General features: G+C 42.8%; 1 protein-coding gene across 1 annotated transcript in view; it reads right to left on the bottom strand.

The window, feature by feature from the left end:
• IQCA1 (IQ motif containing with AAA domain 1) overlaps positions 1–17,197 on the bottom strand; it is a 220,034-nt gene that overhangs the window by 47,556 nt on the left and 155,281 nt on the right. The window contains exons 11-12 of the mRNA XM_044005245.1: positions 16,966–17,064; positions 3,852–3,904 (exon numbers count right to left, since the gene is read on the bottom strand). Coding sequence (XP_043861180.1) covers positions 3,852–3,904; positions 16,966–17,064 — 152 coding nt within the window. The remainder of the gene's footprint in view (positions 1–3,851; positions 3,905–16,965; positions 17,065–17,197) is intronic.

The following is a 17,197-nucleotide window of genomic DNA, read 5'->3' as shown; positions in this document are numbered from 1 at the left end:
CTGATTCTCAAATGACTCCACATCAGTAACTTGTCACTTTTTATTTGATATGATTGTTGTTTTTTTGTTTTACTGTTGTAGAGTGCTTGCTATGCCTAGTACTTCGGAATTTCAAACTCTCTTCTTGAAGAACACTTTCATGAGGCATACATAGGCAGGAGGCTTCTGAGTAGTTGGTGAGTCTTTGAACTCTTTTTTCCCTTAATTCTCAACAGTATCTTTTGACAAATGTTTCACCATTTCCCCATATGGCCACCTTTGTATTGAAGTCACTGAGTATCAGTGTACATGTTGACATGGTTTGACAGACTTTGAAATGCTCTTCATAGGATTTCTTGGCCTCTCTATCCTCCCTAACATATCTTGGCCTCTAAGTCACAATTATCTTCATGGTGGTGGTGTTTGCTTCTGTCCTTTGTGAGCCCTGAAAAGTCTACTATATTCCCACTGTCCCATCAAACTATGTTTTTCTTACCATTGGCCCTGTATGTACCAGAAACCACCAGTGGCTGCTTTCTCCCCAAGGAGAATCTGTGAGCCATCCTTCCACTGAGCTACAGAGTCCTTATTTCTTGTGGTCTCCATGTCATATAGTTAGTAAATGTCTGAGGCTAGACTTGAACTCAGGACTTCCTGACTCCAGGCCCAGTGCCCCCTAGGTTAAATTCTACCCTTCCTTCCTTCCCCTCTCTCTCTCTCTCTCTCTCTCTCTCTCTCTCTCTCTCTCTCTCTCTCTCTCTCTCTTCTCCCGCCCCCCCCCCCAACATCTCTGCTTCATCTGCTTCCAAGGGACTTGGCAAAACTTCCTGATGTATGGCTGGGAGCTGAGGAGACCTGCCCTGAAGCAGTAAAGATTGTGGAGCCTTGTGGAGCACTTTAAAGTGAAAATATGGGGCTGGGAACTTTTTATAGTTTACTTTAAAATGCTGTTTGACAGCCTCTTATTGTGTTCCCATGAAAGCCTCAAGGGCCCACCCAGTAATGGTAGATGAGGGTGTGTCTTGACCCTGGTTTTCAATGAGAGTATCTTTTACATTCAAAATAGTTCTTTTCAAAATAATTTCATTAGTGCACTTTGTTTAAAGTCATTGCAGAGGTATTTGAGCTGCATGATTCCTTTGAGCCAACAGCCATTTTGTCTTAAAAGACAATGAGTATTTTAAGTTATTCTTATTCAAGAACATTAAAGCATTTCTATTGAAGCTTGAAAAATGGAAATGTATTTTAATACACTTCCACCCAATTATCTGAAATTTACTGGCATATAGTAAGTACTTAATAAAGCCTTGTTTCCTTCCTTCCTGTTGGTGCATTATTAATTGAAATGCAGCTCCCGGTCCACACACGCTGGGCTACCTTTTCCTAAAACAAACACAAAACCTGCTCAAAGCTGGTTGTCCTCAGGAAGCACAGACAAGTGATGCCTTCTGTGAGATGGCTGACCCCTCTCCCAGGGACATCATTTATATAGCATTTTATACTCTCCAGAACATTGTCGTCTCCACGGTCGCGTTTTATTCTATTTATTTTAATTGAAATCACAGGATCACTTCCTGAGAGCAGGAAGAGAATTTAGAGTGAGGCCAGAAGAGAACATTGCCTCATGGAACCCAAGGCACCAGGCTCCAATCTCACCTCATATGGGCAAGTCACAAACTTCTCTGCGGTTAAGTGGGGATGGGAGGGCTCGTCTTGATGGCATCTGAAGTTGGTTCTAGCTCTCCTTCTAGGACCCCATGCTGTAAACCTTCATTTGCAGATACAGCAGCGAGGAATGGTACAGGGCTGGATTTATATTTGGACCTAGGGGAGTCTGGGTTTCAAATTCCACCTTTGAAACTTGCTTCAGTCATTTTTCGGTCATCGTGACCCGATTTGGGGTTTTCTTGACAGAGATACTGGAGTGATTGGTCATTTCCTTCTCCAGCTCATTTTATAGATGAGGAAACTGAGGCAACAGGGTTCAGTGACTTGCCCAGGGTCGCACAGCTAGGAAGTTGAACTCGGGTCTTCCTGATGCCTAGCCAGGTTCTCTGTGCCCTATGGTGCCATCTAGCTGCCCTTTGACAGGAGCTGATCAACTGCAGAAAAGTCTAAACTTGGAACCTCAATCTCCTCATTTTTAAAATGCCTTTAAAATGCCGGGATGTGACAATGTTATGTAAAGTACTTCACAAGGGTTTCTGTATAAATGACAATTATTAGTAAAACTAATATTTAATCCTTCTTGACTTTTTCTTTTTAAAAATTTTTAAAATTAAAACATTTAAAAATTGTTTTTTAACTTTTTTAACTTTTTCAATTAGTGTTATTATAATTCACCTCATTTAATATTCTTGATAGAATTCTGAAAGGGTCCTGGGACAATTTGCTCTCTAGCTATTGGCCTTTTACTTTTTAAATATTCTGCAGACCATTGCTCAGGGGATGGGACAGAGGCTTTGTGTGTTGGGCACTGGGCTAAGGTCTGGGGACAGAAAAAGGCAAAAGACAGTCCCTGGCCTCAGGAAGTACAGTCTAATGGTGGAGGTCACTTGGAAATAACCAGGTCTCTATAAGTCTAGTTACCAAGCATTATTCAATAATTAATAAATTATTAACAATTTAATAATAATAATTATTTAAGAATCAGGCATTCTTTCTCAATATCCCTTAAAGCTAGTTCTGTCTTGCTGAGATGATTTCCAATTTATGCCGCCAGTAGCTTGTTTGTATGGAGGTATTTGCCTATTGTCACCCTCCCTCACCCCCTGACATCAGGGACTGTCCTTGGCCTTTCTTTGTATTCCCAGCACTTAGCCCAATGCCTGGTACATAGTAGGTGCTTAACAAATGCCTATTGGCTGACGTTTAAGTGCCTACTAGGTACTGCAAGGACTGGGCTAAGTTCTGGGCATAAAGTCAAGAGCCAAAACAGAATGAAAGCATTAGAATGGAGGCTCATCCCATGTGGGCCCCCTGAAAATCTTGGAGCTTCTTGGCTAGGTTGCGTGAAAGCTCTTTCCACATTCCTTCAAGATTAATACGATTGAATGTGACAATGTCAATGACAAACCTTGTCCTTTTCTGGATCAATGTCCTGGCTCTGTGACTGAAAGCAATTCTGGAGACCACTCTGGCCCCAGGACAGTTTTCTGGCTGAGTTCTCCAGGGGGTATTTGGAGGCCTGTATTTGCGGGAAGGGCTTGTCATCAGTCAAAACACACAATAAACAAACTGGTGGATAATTCTAGCAGCCAGGGGGAGTCTGCCAGGTATTTGATGATGGATGCTAAATCCTGACAGGCTGCAGTGTGGAGTTAAACAGTTTCCATGTCTTCTTCACATAATTTTTGTAATCGTCATAATCACAATAATTGTTGTTGTTAAAACACAAAGAAAAGGAAACCCACAGACTGACACCCCCAATGTCACACACAGGGGAAGTGTAGGGTTGAGATCTGAACCCAGTTCTCTGACCCCCAGACCTGAGCTCATTCCTTTCTAGTTCCCTTGGTTGGAGACAGTGTGGTAACTGTGAGAAGATCACTGAATCTAGAGGCAAAGGAGCTGGGTTCAAATTCTGCCTTTGCTACTAAACACCCCTACCCCCATCCCCGTGTAATCTTGGGCAAGTCACTTTCCTGATATGGACCTTAGCTTTCTCATCTGTAAAACGAAAGGTTAGGATTAGATAGCGGCTTTAAATACCAAAGATCCTATGACCCCTTAGGCAAATGAGGAAAATAACCTCAGAGGGCTTCACGGTCTAGGTCAAGGCCAGGGAACTGCCTCTTAACTGAGGCTCTGGCCACTGTGGTGCTGCTGCTTCTCCAGGGCATATGTATCAGGAGAACTGGTGCATTCTTTACCTGTCAGGGGTCAGGTCCTTCTCCTTTTTGCCTTTTTTCCCCTTTCTTCCTTTCTGAGAACAAAATATAAATAATTATCTCACCATTTAGGAGAAACAGATAAGCATGGATAGAAGTAGAAATCAGCTTAAAAAGAACTCTGCAGGAAAAATGAATTCACTGAGGATTGAAGCTGTTTCTGAGCCTCCTTTGGACTTAGAAGTCCTAGGGGTTAAATGGGAAGATAACTGACATATATTTAGCATTTTAAGGGCAAGCCCCCACTTTCCTCCTGGCTCACTTCACAGCTCACAATGATAGCACACGCCACAGTGAATGGCATTTTCCTCCAAACAGTCCAGTGAGTAGGTAGCATCAATATTAATAGCTCCACTTTTCAGAGGAGGAAAACTGAGGCTGAGAGTTTGAACATCTTTTCTAAGGTAACAAGCCTAGTAACTAGAAGCAGAGGGATTTGAATCCGGGTCTTTTGGTGTGAAATCCTGTGCTATTTTCTTTTCTTTTAAAAGTGTCATTGGTATCTTTTATTTTTATATTATCCAATTGAACATGCCCCGCTGCCCCGTGCCCCCACACACCTCCCAGAGAAACATGGACTTATAACAAAGAATAAAAGAGAGGGGGGAAAAGAGCTGATCAGACCTGCCCAACATATGGACCAAGTTGGACGTTCAGTCTAGTGCTCCATATCCACAGTGCCCCGTCTTGGTAATGCCAAAGCTCTCTCCACAGCAAAGAGATCTCATGCTTCTTCTATTCCCTCTTCTCTCCTGCCTACAAATATATTCATGTCTTCCCCTGTCCTACAAATACCATCTTGCTTTGAAGGTTGAAGTGTTTATCCCAGGTCCCTTTTCCCTTTCATCTAGAAAGAGGAGTCAACATTCATTATCTGAGAGCTACATAAATAATAGAAAGGAAGAGTGTGCTTAAGGCTAAAGGAGAGAGCCAGCCACTGGAGACAGCAATAGCAGTGAGGGGGCTATTCCAGCAATGTGAACAAGGAAGGAGATGGTGACCCAAGTGAACAGACACATGATCTTGGAGACAGAAAACCCTGGGACCGGTTGCTCAACCCCTCTGAGCCCCAGGCAGAGGTGGACCTGGATTGGTGGAGGAAGGTCCCCACCAGGAATGACCAATACCGATGAGACCATAGGTCCAGGACCAAAAAAGAAAAGGGTGAAGCCAGGTAAAGGGCTGAACAAGAGCAGAGACGAAAGCATGGATGGGAGAGGAGAAATGGACAGGACCTGGCAACTGCCTGGATCCAACGGGAGAGGTACAGAAAGAGTCAAGGATACCTCCAAGGATTTGAGATTGACTGACTGGGAGGATGGGGGTGTTATCAAAGGGAAGGGAGAGGCAGGTTTTTGGCAGGAAGATGATGAGTTCAACTTTGGACATAAATGTGAGGGGCTGGTAGGTATCGAGGGGGAGGGATCCCACAGGGAAAAGAATTAAGTGACTCGTGGATTGGAATTGATTCATTGGGTGAGGCTGTAATGGCGTCTTGAAAAGGTGATGAAATCTTAGCAAGTTCTTCTTGCCAAGACAACACAGCATGAACCTCACTATGGTGGAGCAGAACATGATCTTAACTTGTTGTTAGTAAGATCAGATTCCACCTTTGACACATACAAGGTGTATTGACCTTGGGCAAGTCATTTCACTTCACTGAGTCTCAGTTTCTCCACCTGTAAAACCAGGGGGCTAGACATGGTTTCCAAGGTCCCTTGAAGCTTTAAAACTATGGTCCTTTGATCCAAACCTATTAACTTTGGCCCCCAAAAGATGGGACCAGGATTGTAGAAGCAATAAAAATATGTTTTCACTGCATTTGAGGTAAAAATAAATAAATAAAGGATGCCCTGGTTAAATGTGCGACTTCTGTTTGAAAGCCCGATACAGTCCGTCCCAGCTAACATTCCTGGGAAACCTCCCACATGGCAATGCCTTGTTAACTTCCAGTTTGAGAGACAACCACCTTGGAATTTAAATGAAAAGCTTTGGACTATCCGCCATCTCTCAGTGACTTCAGGAGACAGTCAAGAATCCTTCCATTGTCCATGAGGAGAATCAGAGGATGAGAGGATGGTTATTTTACCCTTTTCTCCTCTCCTCACTCTCTGTTTGTCTGTCTGTCTGTCTCTGTGGGTCTGTCTGGTTCTCTCCCTCTCCTTTCTCCCAATTTGGCAAATAATCCCGGATACTTCCACTCTACTTAAAGTATCCAAGTGCAATGTCATGGTCAAGAAATACTCTTTTGGTTTTCTCATCAGAGTCAGCTTCCTAGGTAATCAAGGAACAGAATTGGATATCTCTTTCAATGAACAATATCACATTTGAAAAAAGTTGTATTTGAGTGCTTTGAACATCAGCCTGCATTTCCATTTAAAATTTGTGGGAATAGTCAAATAAGTGAGTCAGTGTGGACTTAATGGCCTTTAAGCTCCCTTTCAGCTGAGATCTGGGAGACTTCAAGCTAACTGCAGACTTTTATCTGTTAGTTTACCAAGTGTAGAGTCCATATGTTAGGGTTAGGGTTAGGATTCATACAACAATAAATAAGAAAGTGAACTAAATTTCTGGGGGAGAGTTGCTTTTATAGGTCTGGACATAGCTTTTCCTCTAAAGGTATTATCTAACTCAAATAACTTGCTCATTGTGACATTAGTTATTAAGACAGAGATGACCCTGCGGCTAGCAGGGTGACATTCTGTCCTTCATAATCTTTCCCATGTACACGTCTTAACATAGAAAAGCAAACAATAATTTGTGGGTCTACATGAATGAGAAGAAAATATCTTTTTTTTCAGCGTAACAATCAACTCAATCTGTAATTAATTTATTGACCAGAAGGTAGCTTCCGTTCAGCATTTCCCCCAGTCAGCTGAGAGATGTAAAATTGTAGGTGTATTTTTTCACATCAACATATGTGGTTCTATAATTAACATCAATATTTCTGGGAAATCTGGCTGGAAAAGATATGAGAGAATTGGAAAACGTCTGGTAGATGGAGTTGCCGCATCCTTTCTTTGAAGCACTTAATAAATATGGTTCAAAGGCAAGCCCTTTTTGAAAACTGATGATTTACTTATTCAAGTGGATGAGAGTTTAACATTTGTGGGTGAGTATGAGTGATAATAAACCCCGTGCTCTTTGAGAGGGAGATTCAACAGCTGAACTTGCTGCGTTTTGCAAACATTGATTTGGAAATGGACATTTATGTTTATCCATTTTCCTGGGCTTCTGCCACTGAGAAGGGCCTTGGAGGGTACTATCAAAGTGCTTTGTGTGGTACCCAGGGGGAGGATCAGCTCTCCCTCTTTCCTAGGTTCTCCGATTCACTTAGATTGATCAAGGAGTAACTCTAGTATCAAACAGCAACAAGATTAGGTTTTCTCAAACATTTCCTCAAAATGGGGAGTGATGGTCCTTTTTATTGGCTAACTGGAGTTGGTACCACTTGAGCCATTGTGAAATATGGCACATCGTGCCTGACATCCAGTGGGCACTTAATAAATGCTTAATAAATGAGTGAATGAATGAATGAATGAATGAATGAGCTCTAGCTAGACCACAAGGCTGCCACGGTTCAGACACACCTATGGTTTTATCATGGAATTACAGTATCCTGTCTTGAATTTCTAATCTGATTAACACTCTTATCTACCCAATTGAGGAGAATGTTGCTAAGGTCATATCTCATTCTGATGGAGAGACTACTAATTCCTGAAAGGCTTCAGATTTTCTTTCCTCTTCCAGTCATTTTTGTTTCCAGCTTTTGTTAGGTTTAAAAGAAAAAGAAACCTCTTTCTAATTTTATTCTTTTCTTTTCTTTTGCACTGTATTATATTGGGCACATTCCAAAAGATGGAAACGGTTTCTTTGGAAAACTACACATTATTTTAAGGAATCTTAGTGCAATATGTACATTCAAATGACACAGCAAATATGGTCAAATTGTAAACCAATATTATTTTCAATTAAATGAGATCATTTAGGGGGCAGCTAGGTGGCGCAGTGGATAAAGCACTGGCCCTGAAGTTAGGAGGACCTAAGTTCAAATCCAGCCTCAGACACTTAATACTTACTAGCTGTGTGATCCTGGGCAAGTCACTTAACCCCAATTGCCTCACCAAAAAAAAAAAAATGAGATCATTTAAAAATACATGTTAGTGTAATCATATTTGCATCTACACCCAGTACAAATGGTATTTAGACTTTACTCACCTCCTAGGATTGCTCTGAGTTGTGCAAGAAAAGCTGGTTTAAACCTTCAGCAATTTAATTTTATTCCCAAATCTGTATCACAATGAGAAATGCTGGTATCAATCTGTATTATTGTGAGGGGCACTGGTATATATATGAGTAATGCTGTATCATAATGAGTGATCACTGGGAGTTGGAAAGGTCCTGAAGAGAAAGCACTACGTTGGAAGCCAACCTAACCATCCAATCAGCAATGGTTGATTGTGATCGGTCCTACTGTCCAGATGCCAATGGTTGATTGTGATCGGTCCTACTGTCCAGATGCCAATGGTTGACTGTGATCGGTGCTACTGTCCAGATGCCAATGGTTGACTGTGATCGGTGCTACTGTCCAGATGCCAATGGTTGACTGTGATCGGTGCTACTGTCCAGATGCCAATGGTTGATTGTGATCAGTCCTACTGTCCAGATGCCAATGGTTGACTGTGATCGGTGCTACTGTCCAGATGCCAATGGTTGACTGTGATCGGTGCTACTGTCCAGATGCCAATGGTTGATTGTGATCGGTCCTACTGTCCAGATGCCAATGGTTGACTGTGATCGGTGCTACTGTCCAGATGCCAATGGTTGACTGTGATCGGTCCTACTGTCCAGATGCCAATGGTTGACTGTGATCGGTCCTACTGTCCAGATGCCAATGGTTGATTGTGATTGGTGCTACTGTCCAGATGCCAATGGTTGATTGTGATTGGTCCTACTGTCCAGATGCCAATGGTTGAGGCAACTGTGGAAGGTTTGTCAGAAATGAGAAGGCCATTTCCGCCCCAGAGTTACCCATTGTTCTTTGGCACATGCAATGGACATTCTGTGCTTGCCATCTTTGTCATAAGAATGATGAAATGGAGAGTTTGGGAGTCTGGAACTCAAAGAAGCTACCTTATAAACAAATCAGGGCATTTAAAAAAATGTAAGTTAAGCATGATTAAAGCCTGGTGAGAGGAATGTGCATGCGTGCTCACACACACACACACACACACACACACACACACACACACACACACACCCCTATACACAGAGGTAGCTCCAATATCCGCACTGAAGATAATTCCATTTCCATTGTCAAGTTCCTATATTAATTCTGTCTACAGTATACATAAGATAGAGTTCATAAAATTATTACTTCATTGGTATGTAGCAGGGGGAGGGGCTATGCAATAGGGATTCAGCCATTAAATTAAAAGTAAATTTAAAAGGGAAAAGGCAAAATGAAAGTGACCATCATTGAGAATGATGCTGGTGCCATGATAAGTCACAGAACTTCTGGGTTGGAAGGCACCCCCAGGGTCATGTAGTTCCACCTGTACCCTAAGAACAATGCTCACTATAATGTCCCCCAGCAGTCATCCAGCCTCTGCTAGTTGGGGTGACCCATCTCCTTGTAGCCCATTCTCCTCTGGGACAACTCAGATTGTTAGCAATCTTTTCCTTCCACTGAATTGAAATCTGCGCTTCTACAACATTCATTCACTGTTCCTTCTTCTTCTTCCCTCTGGGGCCGAGCAGCACAAACTTAATTACTCGTCCATACGGCAGCCTTTCTGATACTTAGATACCTTTTGCATCTCTCTGAGGTCTCTTCTCCAGGCTTAGCATTTTCAACTTCTTCCCCTGATCGATGGAGGGCATGGTGTTGAGTCATCTCACCACTTAGTAGCTCTCCTTGAGGAGGGCTTCTAGGTAGTCCCCATCCTACCCCAATGAAAATCCTTCACATAATGCAACACTGCAGGGTAGGGGATGTCAGGATCATCCTTGGTCTTGCTCCAGACACTAAGACCCTCTGAATGAGGGGACATTGTTTCAGTTAACTCTCCTGGCCCAAGCTACCCACTGAGCTCATGGTTCACTTTGAGGCAAAAGGTGAGGATAATGATCATTTGCTTCTACTTATGGTGAAACCATCAAGAATGGAATTCAGGAATCCAAAAAAAAAATCTGAAGGCTTGAAGATGTGTGAGAATTAATACAGCAGTCCACATTTATGAATGCTATTTTATAGTATGTATGCATGTATGTAGACACACTCATGCATACACACACACACACACACACACAAACACGTGTTGTCCCAAAAGTCTTAGTGCAGCTTTAAAGTTTTAACCTGAATATGCAGGCATACTAGCTATGATCCTGGTCCCTGTACCTGTCTGCCTCAGTTTCCCCATGAGCAAAATGGGGTTAATGATATAGTGAATAGCACCTACTTCCCAGGGTTTGTGAGGATAAAAGGGGATAGTATTTGTAAAGTACTTTGAAAACCTTAAAGCTCTATATAATTCTAGTACAATGGATATAGAGCAAGGACTGAAGTCAGGAAGACTCATCTTCCTGACTTATAACCTGGTCTCAGACACTTCCTAAGCCATGTGACCCTGGGCAAGTCACTTCAACCTGTTTGGCTCAGTTTCCTCATTTGTAATCTGAGCTTGAGAAGGCAATAGAAAACCCCTCCAGTTCTTTGCCAAGAAAATGTGAAATGGGGTCACAGAGTCTGACACTACTGAAAACAACAAATTATTATTATTAATTATTGTTATTTGGTAGTTACTATGTTAAGGGAATTAGGGAGATGTAAGGAACTCAACCAGAGACTCATTTAACCAGTGAGTGATCTCCACATGATTGCTCTTAATTTACTAGGGAGCAATAGGTTTATTAGGTGAAAATAGGTAAAATCCAGATTCCTAGGATCACTCATCTGTGGAAAGGGGCCTCTGAGACCACCTAGTCTGAACTCTTCATTTTACATGTGGACACTGAGACCCACAGGAATGAGAGAGATGTGGAGGAGAGCGTTCTAGGATTAATACTTTTGTCTTTTAATGAAGAAAAATAGCCAAGACATTTTATCATAAACAGATGGTTTTCTTATTTCTTTCCAATTTCAAAGCTGCTTATGCACTTTATAGTATTTACATAAAATGGGATTCTGAAGAAGTGTATATGTCAAGAATATTTCATGATGTGGTAGAATGATTGTTTTCCAGAGTCTTGGCAAAGAAATAAATTGCTCCTTGCAAACGCTCATGCCCTTCACCCCGATGTTGTATTGAACTACCCTACATTTATTTCTTCTATGCGTACACATATACACATGTATATGCATACAGACATGCCTGTTGTCTCCTCAGGAGAATGCCAGCTCCTTGGGGGCTGGGATGACTTCACTTTTGTCTTTGTATGATCTGATGCTTACTATACAGTAGGTGCTTAAGCAATGCTTGTGACTGATACATACTATCTCTCGGTTTCATTGTTGTTTTTCTATTCCCATGACCAGCACAATGCATTGTACGTGCTAAGAATTTAAGAAATACTTATTGATTAGCACATGTGAACTCCACAGTAGAATGTAGTAGGGATGTTTTTATTTTTGCTGTTGGGCCCCAGCTCCTAGCCCAGTGTAAACACACAGTAGTCACCTAATAGATGCACATGGATTGATGGTCCATTAACAGCTCATGGGCAATTTTGCCCTCAAATCTCTAGCTTTGCTTTCCAGGAGGAAAATATTCTTCCATACAAACTTAACAGTATCTTCTAAGTCCATTGAACATGGCATTCAGGGGGCTGGCCTATAAACAGATTTCATAAAACCTGGGTTTTCTTCAGAATATTTTCTTCAGTATACTGCAGGGATGGTTAACCTGGGATCCATGAGCTTGTTGCTTTTTGTAAATTGGATAACTGTTTCAATCTGGTTTCTCTGTTAATCCTGTGTGTCTTAATTGGTGCGTCTAAAACATTACGCTGAGCAGGGGACCCTAGGCTTCACAGATTACCAAAGGAGCCCAGCACATCAAAAAAAGGGAAGGAACTCTTGAATATAGGTGAGAGGCTTCTTGCAGCAAGTGGAAGGAGCGGTGTCCAATGACTAAAAGTTTCAGTAAACCCAAAGTCAGTTCACAGCGCCCTGGTACGACTTCATCTTATTGATCCTAAAGTCTATAAGTGAATGGCAAAATGACTCCCACAAGCCCACCAAGGCAGACGTTGCCTGACATCTGACCCCACCATTTGGATGGGCACCAATGAAGAGCAGAGCATTTATGCGGCCAAATTCCAAGGCCCCTCCCTTGCTTTCATTCCCTATGTATTGAAAATAATGATGACAACAATAACAATAGCAGCTACATTTCTATAGCCCTTACTATGTGCCAAGGATTGTGGTAAATCCTTTATTCATTTCCCCATTTGAGATCACAACAACCCTAGGAGGTAGGTACTCTTGGCCATACCATTTTACAGATAAGGAAACTGAAGCAAACGGAGGTAACATGATTTTCCCAGGGTGAAACAGTGCACTACCCACTGAGCCAGCTCGCTTCCCTAGTCCCCCAATCCTTTGCATCTTCCTTCTGGATGTTTCTCATTTGTTTTTGTCATCTTTGTTCTCACTGCATCCAGCCCAGTTCAGCCGCCATCATTGCTTGGCATTCTAGCCCTCCTCCATCCCCTGCCCTGCTTCTGCATCACCCTCATTTGCCTGCAGAACTTGAATAATCCCTCACTGTATTGAGTATTTATTGGTGAAGCCAGTCAAATATTGGTTCTTTCCATTGTGGTAAAGAGGAAAGAATCATCCTTGTGGAATCAGAGGACCCGGGTTCAAATCCTACTTCTCATGATTACTCCTTGTATAAACTTGGGCAAGTCACTGACCTCTCCCTGGGACTCAGATTCCTTAGGAGAGAGGGGGAGAGAGGGGAACGGAGGACATAGCCCCCGAGGCCTCTTTCTTTCTTCTTCTTTTTAAAAAAGCATTTTCTTATTTTCCAGTTACATATAAGGGTAGTTTTCAACATTTGTCTTCACAGGATTTTCAGGTCCCAATTTTTTTCTCCCACCCTCCCTTTCCTCCCTCCTCCCCAAGACAGACAGCAGTCTGATATAGGTTATATATGTACAATCACAGTAAACATATTTCTACATTAGTCTTCTTGTGAAAGAAGAATCAGAGCACAAGAGAAAAACCTCAAAAAAGAAGGAAACAAAACCCAGTCCCAAAGTAGAAACAGTCTGGTTCAATCTGCATTCATAATTCACGCTGAGACCTCTTTCAATCCTAAGTCTATGATCCTGGGATACTTTGGGCCTCAGTTTCCTTATCCGTAATTTAAAGGGGCTGAACAAGATCGCCTCTGCCAGCTCTAACCCTTTGGACCTAAAGACCGATGAGTGGACGTCCACCTGGTAGGATTGCAGTAGACATCAAGAGGCCGTATCCTGAGGTTGTCTACAAGGTCCCTCCCAACTCTGAGATTCCCTCACTTTGTATTTAAACTCTTCTGCTTAGGAGGAAGGACTCTGTTATTTGGATTCATCCCCCCAATTCAGTGGGGGCAGCTAGGGGGCGCACTGAATGGAGAAGGGAAGATTCCTCTTCATAAGTTCAAATCCAGCCTCAGACGCTTACTAGTTATATGACTCTGGGCAAGTCACTTCACCCTGCTTGCCTCAGTTTCCTCTTCTGTAAAATGAGTGGAGAAGGAAATGGCGAATCACTCCAGTATCTCTGCCAAGAAAACCCCCCATGGGGTCACCAAGAGTTGGACATGACTGGAAAGTGAGCTTATTTCTTGATGGGGCCCCACGTGCACTGTACTGTTCTGACTGGGCCACCTTCCTTGCTGTCCAGAAGACCTGCTGAGCTCATTTCCAAACCGGTCTGCATTCTCTTCTCCCTTTCATGCGGAATCCCCTCCCTATCCTTCCAGGGCCAGCTCTGACCAGTTCTGTCCTCTTGAATCTCCCCTTCTCTGAACTCTGTGGGAACTGTAATCAACCAGACAATTTAGCCTTGATTTTAAATGGTCTCATAGCATTTGCATAATTTTCTGGGAGGAAGAGAGAGAGAGATTATTTGAAAAAGTGGGGGAGCTTGTAGGGGGTCAGGGAAGGTCTCCTAATGGTCTGAAAATATAATTTTTATTCTCTACTTTCTTGTTCTCAGCTTATTGCTGTTAGAGGGTTCATACCCATAGACAAATATATTAAAAAGAATTTAATACATGGACTCCTCTGGAGATGGGGAGGAGGAGAACTATGAATAATTCTGAGCTATGTAATCATCAAGAATGTTTTATGTGCCAGACACTGTGCTGGTGGCAGGGATTGCAAAAACAAGAATGAAGCAAGCCTGCCCCCAAAGTAGAGGCAGTGTGGTGAAGCAGCTATAGTCAGGAAGACCCGAGGTCAAATCCAGCCTCAAACACTTACTAGTGATGTGATCCTTAACCTCTCTGAGCCTCAGTTTCCCTATCTGCAAAATGGTGGACTTGACTTCTAAGGTCCCTTCCAGCTCTATGGTCTGGAATCCTATGAAGCCACTTTGCCAGCCTGAGCCTCAATTTTCTCATCTGTGAAAGGGAGCAGTTGGCTTTGCTGGCTGTGAAGGTCTCTTCCAGTTCAGAGCTATGATTGCCCTTTGACCTGCCATCCCACTAGCTACAGAGATTAATACATATCTTAAGGGATGACAAACAATCTCAGAGATAAGTCTATTGACTCAGGAGTGTGTAGTTTCTTTTAGAGAATGAAGCTCGCGTGAGTTCTTCGAATCTTTGTTGTTAGGAGATAGGCTGGACTAGATGGCTTCTTGGGACCTTCCAGCTCTTGGCCCATGATCCTAGACTTGTTCCGCTTGGTCCCAGAGCAAGAGAAATGGTTAGACGTCACCCAGAAGTAGACTGAGGACTGATATAAGCAGAAATGTCCGGATCGATAAGAGTTTTCCTTCAATTTTCACAAATGCCCATCCCTGGAGGTTTACGAGCAAAGGCTGAATGTGCCAGGGGGCTGTGGTTTCTGGTTGGACAAGAGACCTCAAAGATCCCTTCGAATTCTGAAATTCTAAGTCATGTGGAGTAGTAATCATTTAATATTATTTCAAATTTAAGAAGAATGGAGTCAGGAGGCACAGAGAATGTTTGCTCACAGTATGTGAGAATAGACTTCGAAAGAGGAGAGCATCCGATCAGGGCATCCAGTGCAGGTTTACTTAAATGATGCCCAGGACATTTCGCAATTGCTGGTGAGAAGTTCTTGCTGAGCTTGGAGAAACTACAGTTCGGGAAAAGATGATTCCTTGCTCTCTTATTTTTATTAGGATGTGATGCTGAATCTTCCTGCTTAAAGATTAGGAGTCAGATACTCCCGTGGTTTCCCCATCTGGTTAGAACAGCATTAGGTAGGGGCAGCTAGGTGGCGCAGTGGCTAGAGCACCAGCCCTGGAGTCAGGAGGACCTGAGTTCAAATCCGACCTCAGACACTTAACACTTACTAGCTGTGTGACCCTGGGCAAGTCACTTAACTCCAATTGCCTCACCAAAAAAAGAAAAAAAAAAAAGGACAGCCTTAGGTTACTGCCTCTGTTCTCCTCGGTCTCCATATGCAATTTTAATGAAACCTCATGGGATTAGGGAGTTAAAACTGGAAAGGGCTTAAAAAATGCAGTAATTTTTATCTTTCCTAATCAAGAAAATAAGATCACAGATTCTGAGCAGAAAGGGACCTTACAGGCACCCTGGTCCAACCCTCTTATTTGACAGATGAGGACCAGGAGGCTCAGAGTGGTTACATGACAGGCCCAGGGCCACGAAGCCAGAAGCTTCACGAACCATAGATCTGGAGCTGGGATGGACCCTGGAGATCATCGGGTCCAATCTGCACATTTTATCATGAGGAGGAGACAGAGCAGATGAGTGATTTGTCCAAGTTAACACAGATAAGTAAACTACAGTCAGGATTTGAACTCAGGTAGTTGCTAGTAGTTAGAGCTATAAAGGACCTAAAATCATCATGGCTTCTATCCCTCACCCCATTTTACACAGGGAGAAACTGAAGCCCAGCAAAGTAAACTGACTTGCCCAAGGTCATGTTCCTCATAAGTAGCAGAGTGAGGATTTGAACTCAGGCCCTGTTCCTCCAGGGTCAGCACCTTCTCTGTGATACTGAGCACACCCCTTCATCAGAAGCTTCTGTGATAGAAGGTCTGGACAGCCCTGAGGACTCGGCTCCCTCGATGCAGACAGCATGGATGAGGAGGGGGAATAAGACCTTGAAGTGCTTTTCCAATATGATCTCCCCCTCAAAGGCATTCTAACATCAAGGGCAGCAAAGCGATTACAGGGTGGGATTTCAGGGGTTCCTTTGTATCCCACCACTCATATTTCCTTTTTTCCTGCTGCTTAAAATCCCATTAAGGGAGGGGGAAAGGGGAAAGATCTTTCCATCCACAACTGGAGAAAAGGAAGTGTCCAGAGGAGCTGAGGCCACAATTCTGCCCAGATGTGCTTCAGTTAAAGGCTGACTGGTCAGTCAATAGAAGGTCCCAGAGGCCTGAGACAAAGGAAGGGGTAAAGAGAACGTGAAGAACGTGTCACAGGGGAGAGGGAAAAGGGACAAAGGAGGGGGAAAGCGAAAGAAGCTGCAGTTGGAGGGGAGAGATGATAAACCACTGACTTCACAACTCTGTCTATGGCTAGCCTGGGTCACCTTGACTTTGGGACCAGACCAAGGACAGCTCAGCAATGGAGCTGGACTGGTTGAACAAGATTCCCTTGTCTTTTTCTTGAAATGACTCTTGATAATTATCACTGCACTTAGGATCACAGAATTGTAAAAAAAAAAAAAACAAAACAAAACAAACCCAAACCCATAAAAGACTTTTCAAATATAATTTGAGATGTTTTTCTTTGATTTTTAAGCAAACAAAGGAAATGCTAGGCAGGGCTTGATGCCCTTTCATTTGGTGGGTCTGGGATTTTCCAAACCACTGATCTCTGAGCTGAAGAGCAGAATTCCATTTCATGGAGGATGGGGTCAATTCAAATCTTACCTTCTTCTCCTTTTTCTTCTTTGCTTTTCTTGGGACTTCCTTTTCTCTGTCAACAGCTAATTTTAGTTTCTTTAGTTCCTGTCTCATCAGCTCATCCACCTAGGTGGGGATACATTAACAAATAAGTTTACAGCAACTTGGAATGATGCGGACAATTCTTGTGAATGATTCTTAGTCGAATTGTTAATGGGAGCAATGAGTGCTAAAGCATGGGTAATGTTCAATTTTCAGG

Source organism: Dromiciops gliroides, chromosome 4 (assembly GCF_019393635.1).
Source record: "Dromiciops gliroides isolate mDroGli1 chromosome 4, mDroGli1.pri, whole genome shotgun sequence".
NCBI lineage: Eukaryota > Metazoa > Chordata > Mammalia > Microbiotheria > Microbiotheriidae > Dromiciops > Dromiciops gliroides.
This window is presented reverse-complemented; position numbering and strand designations above follow the sequence as displayed.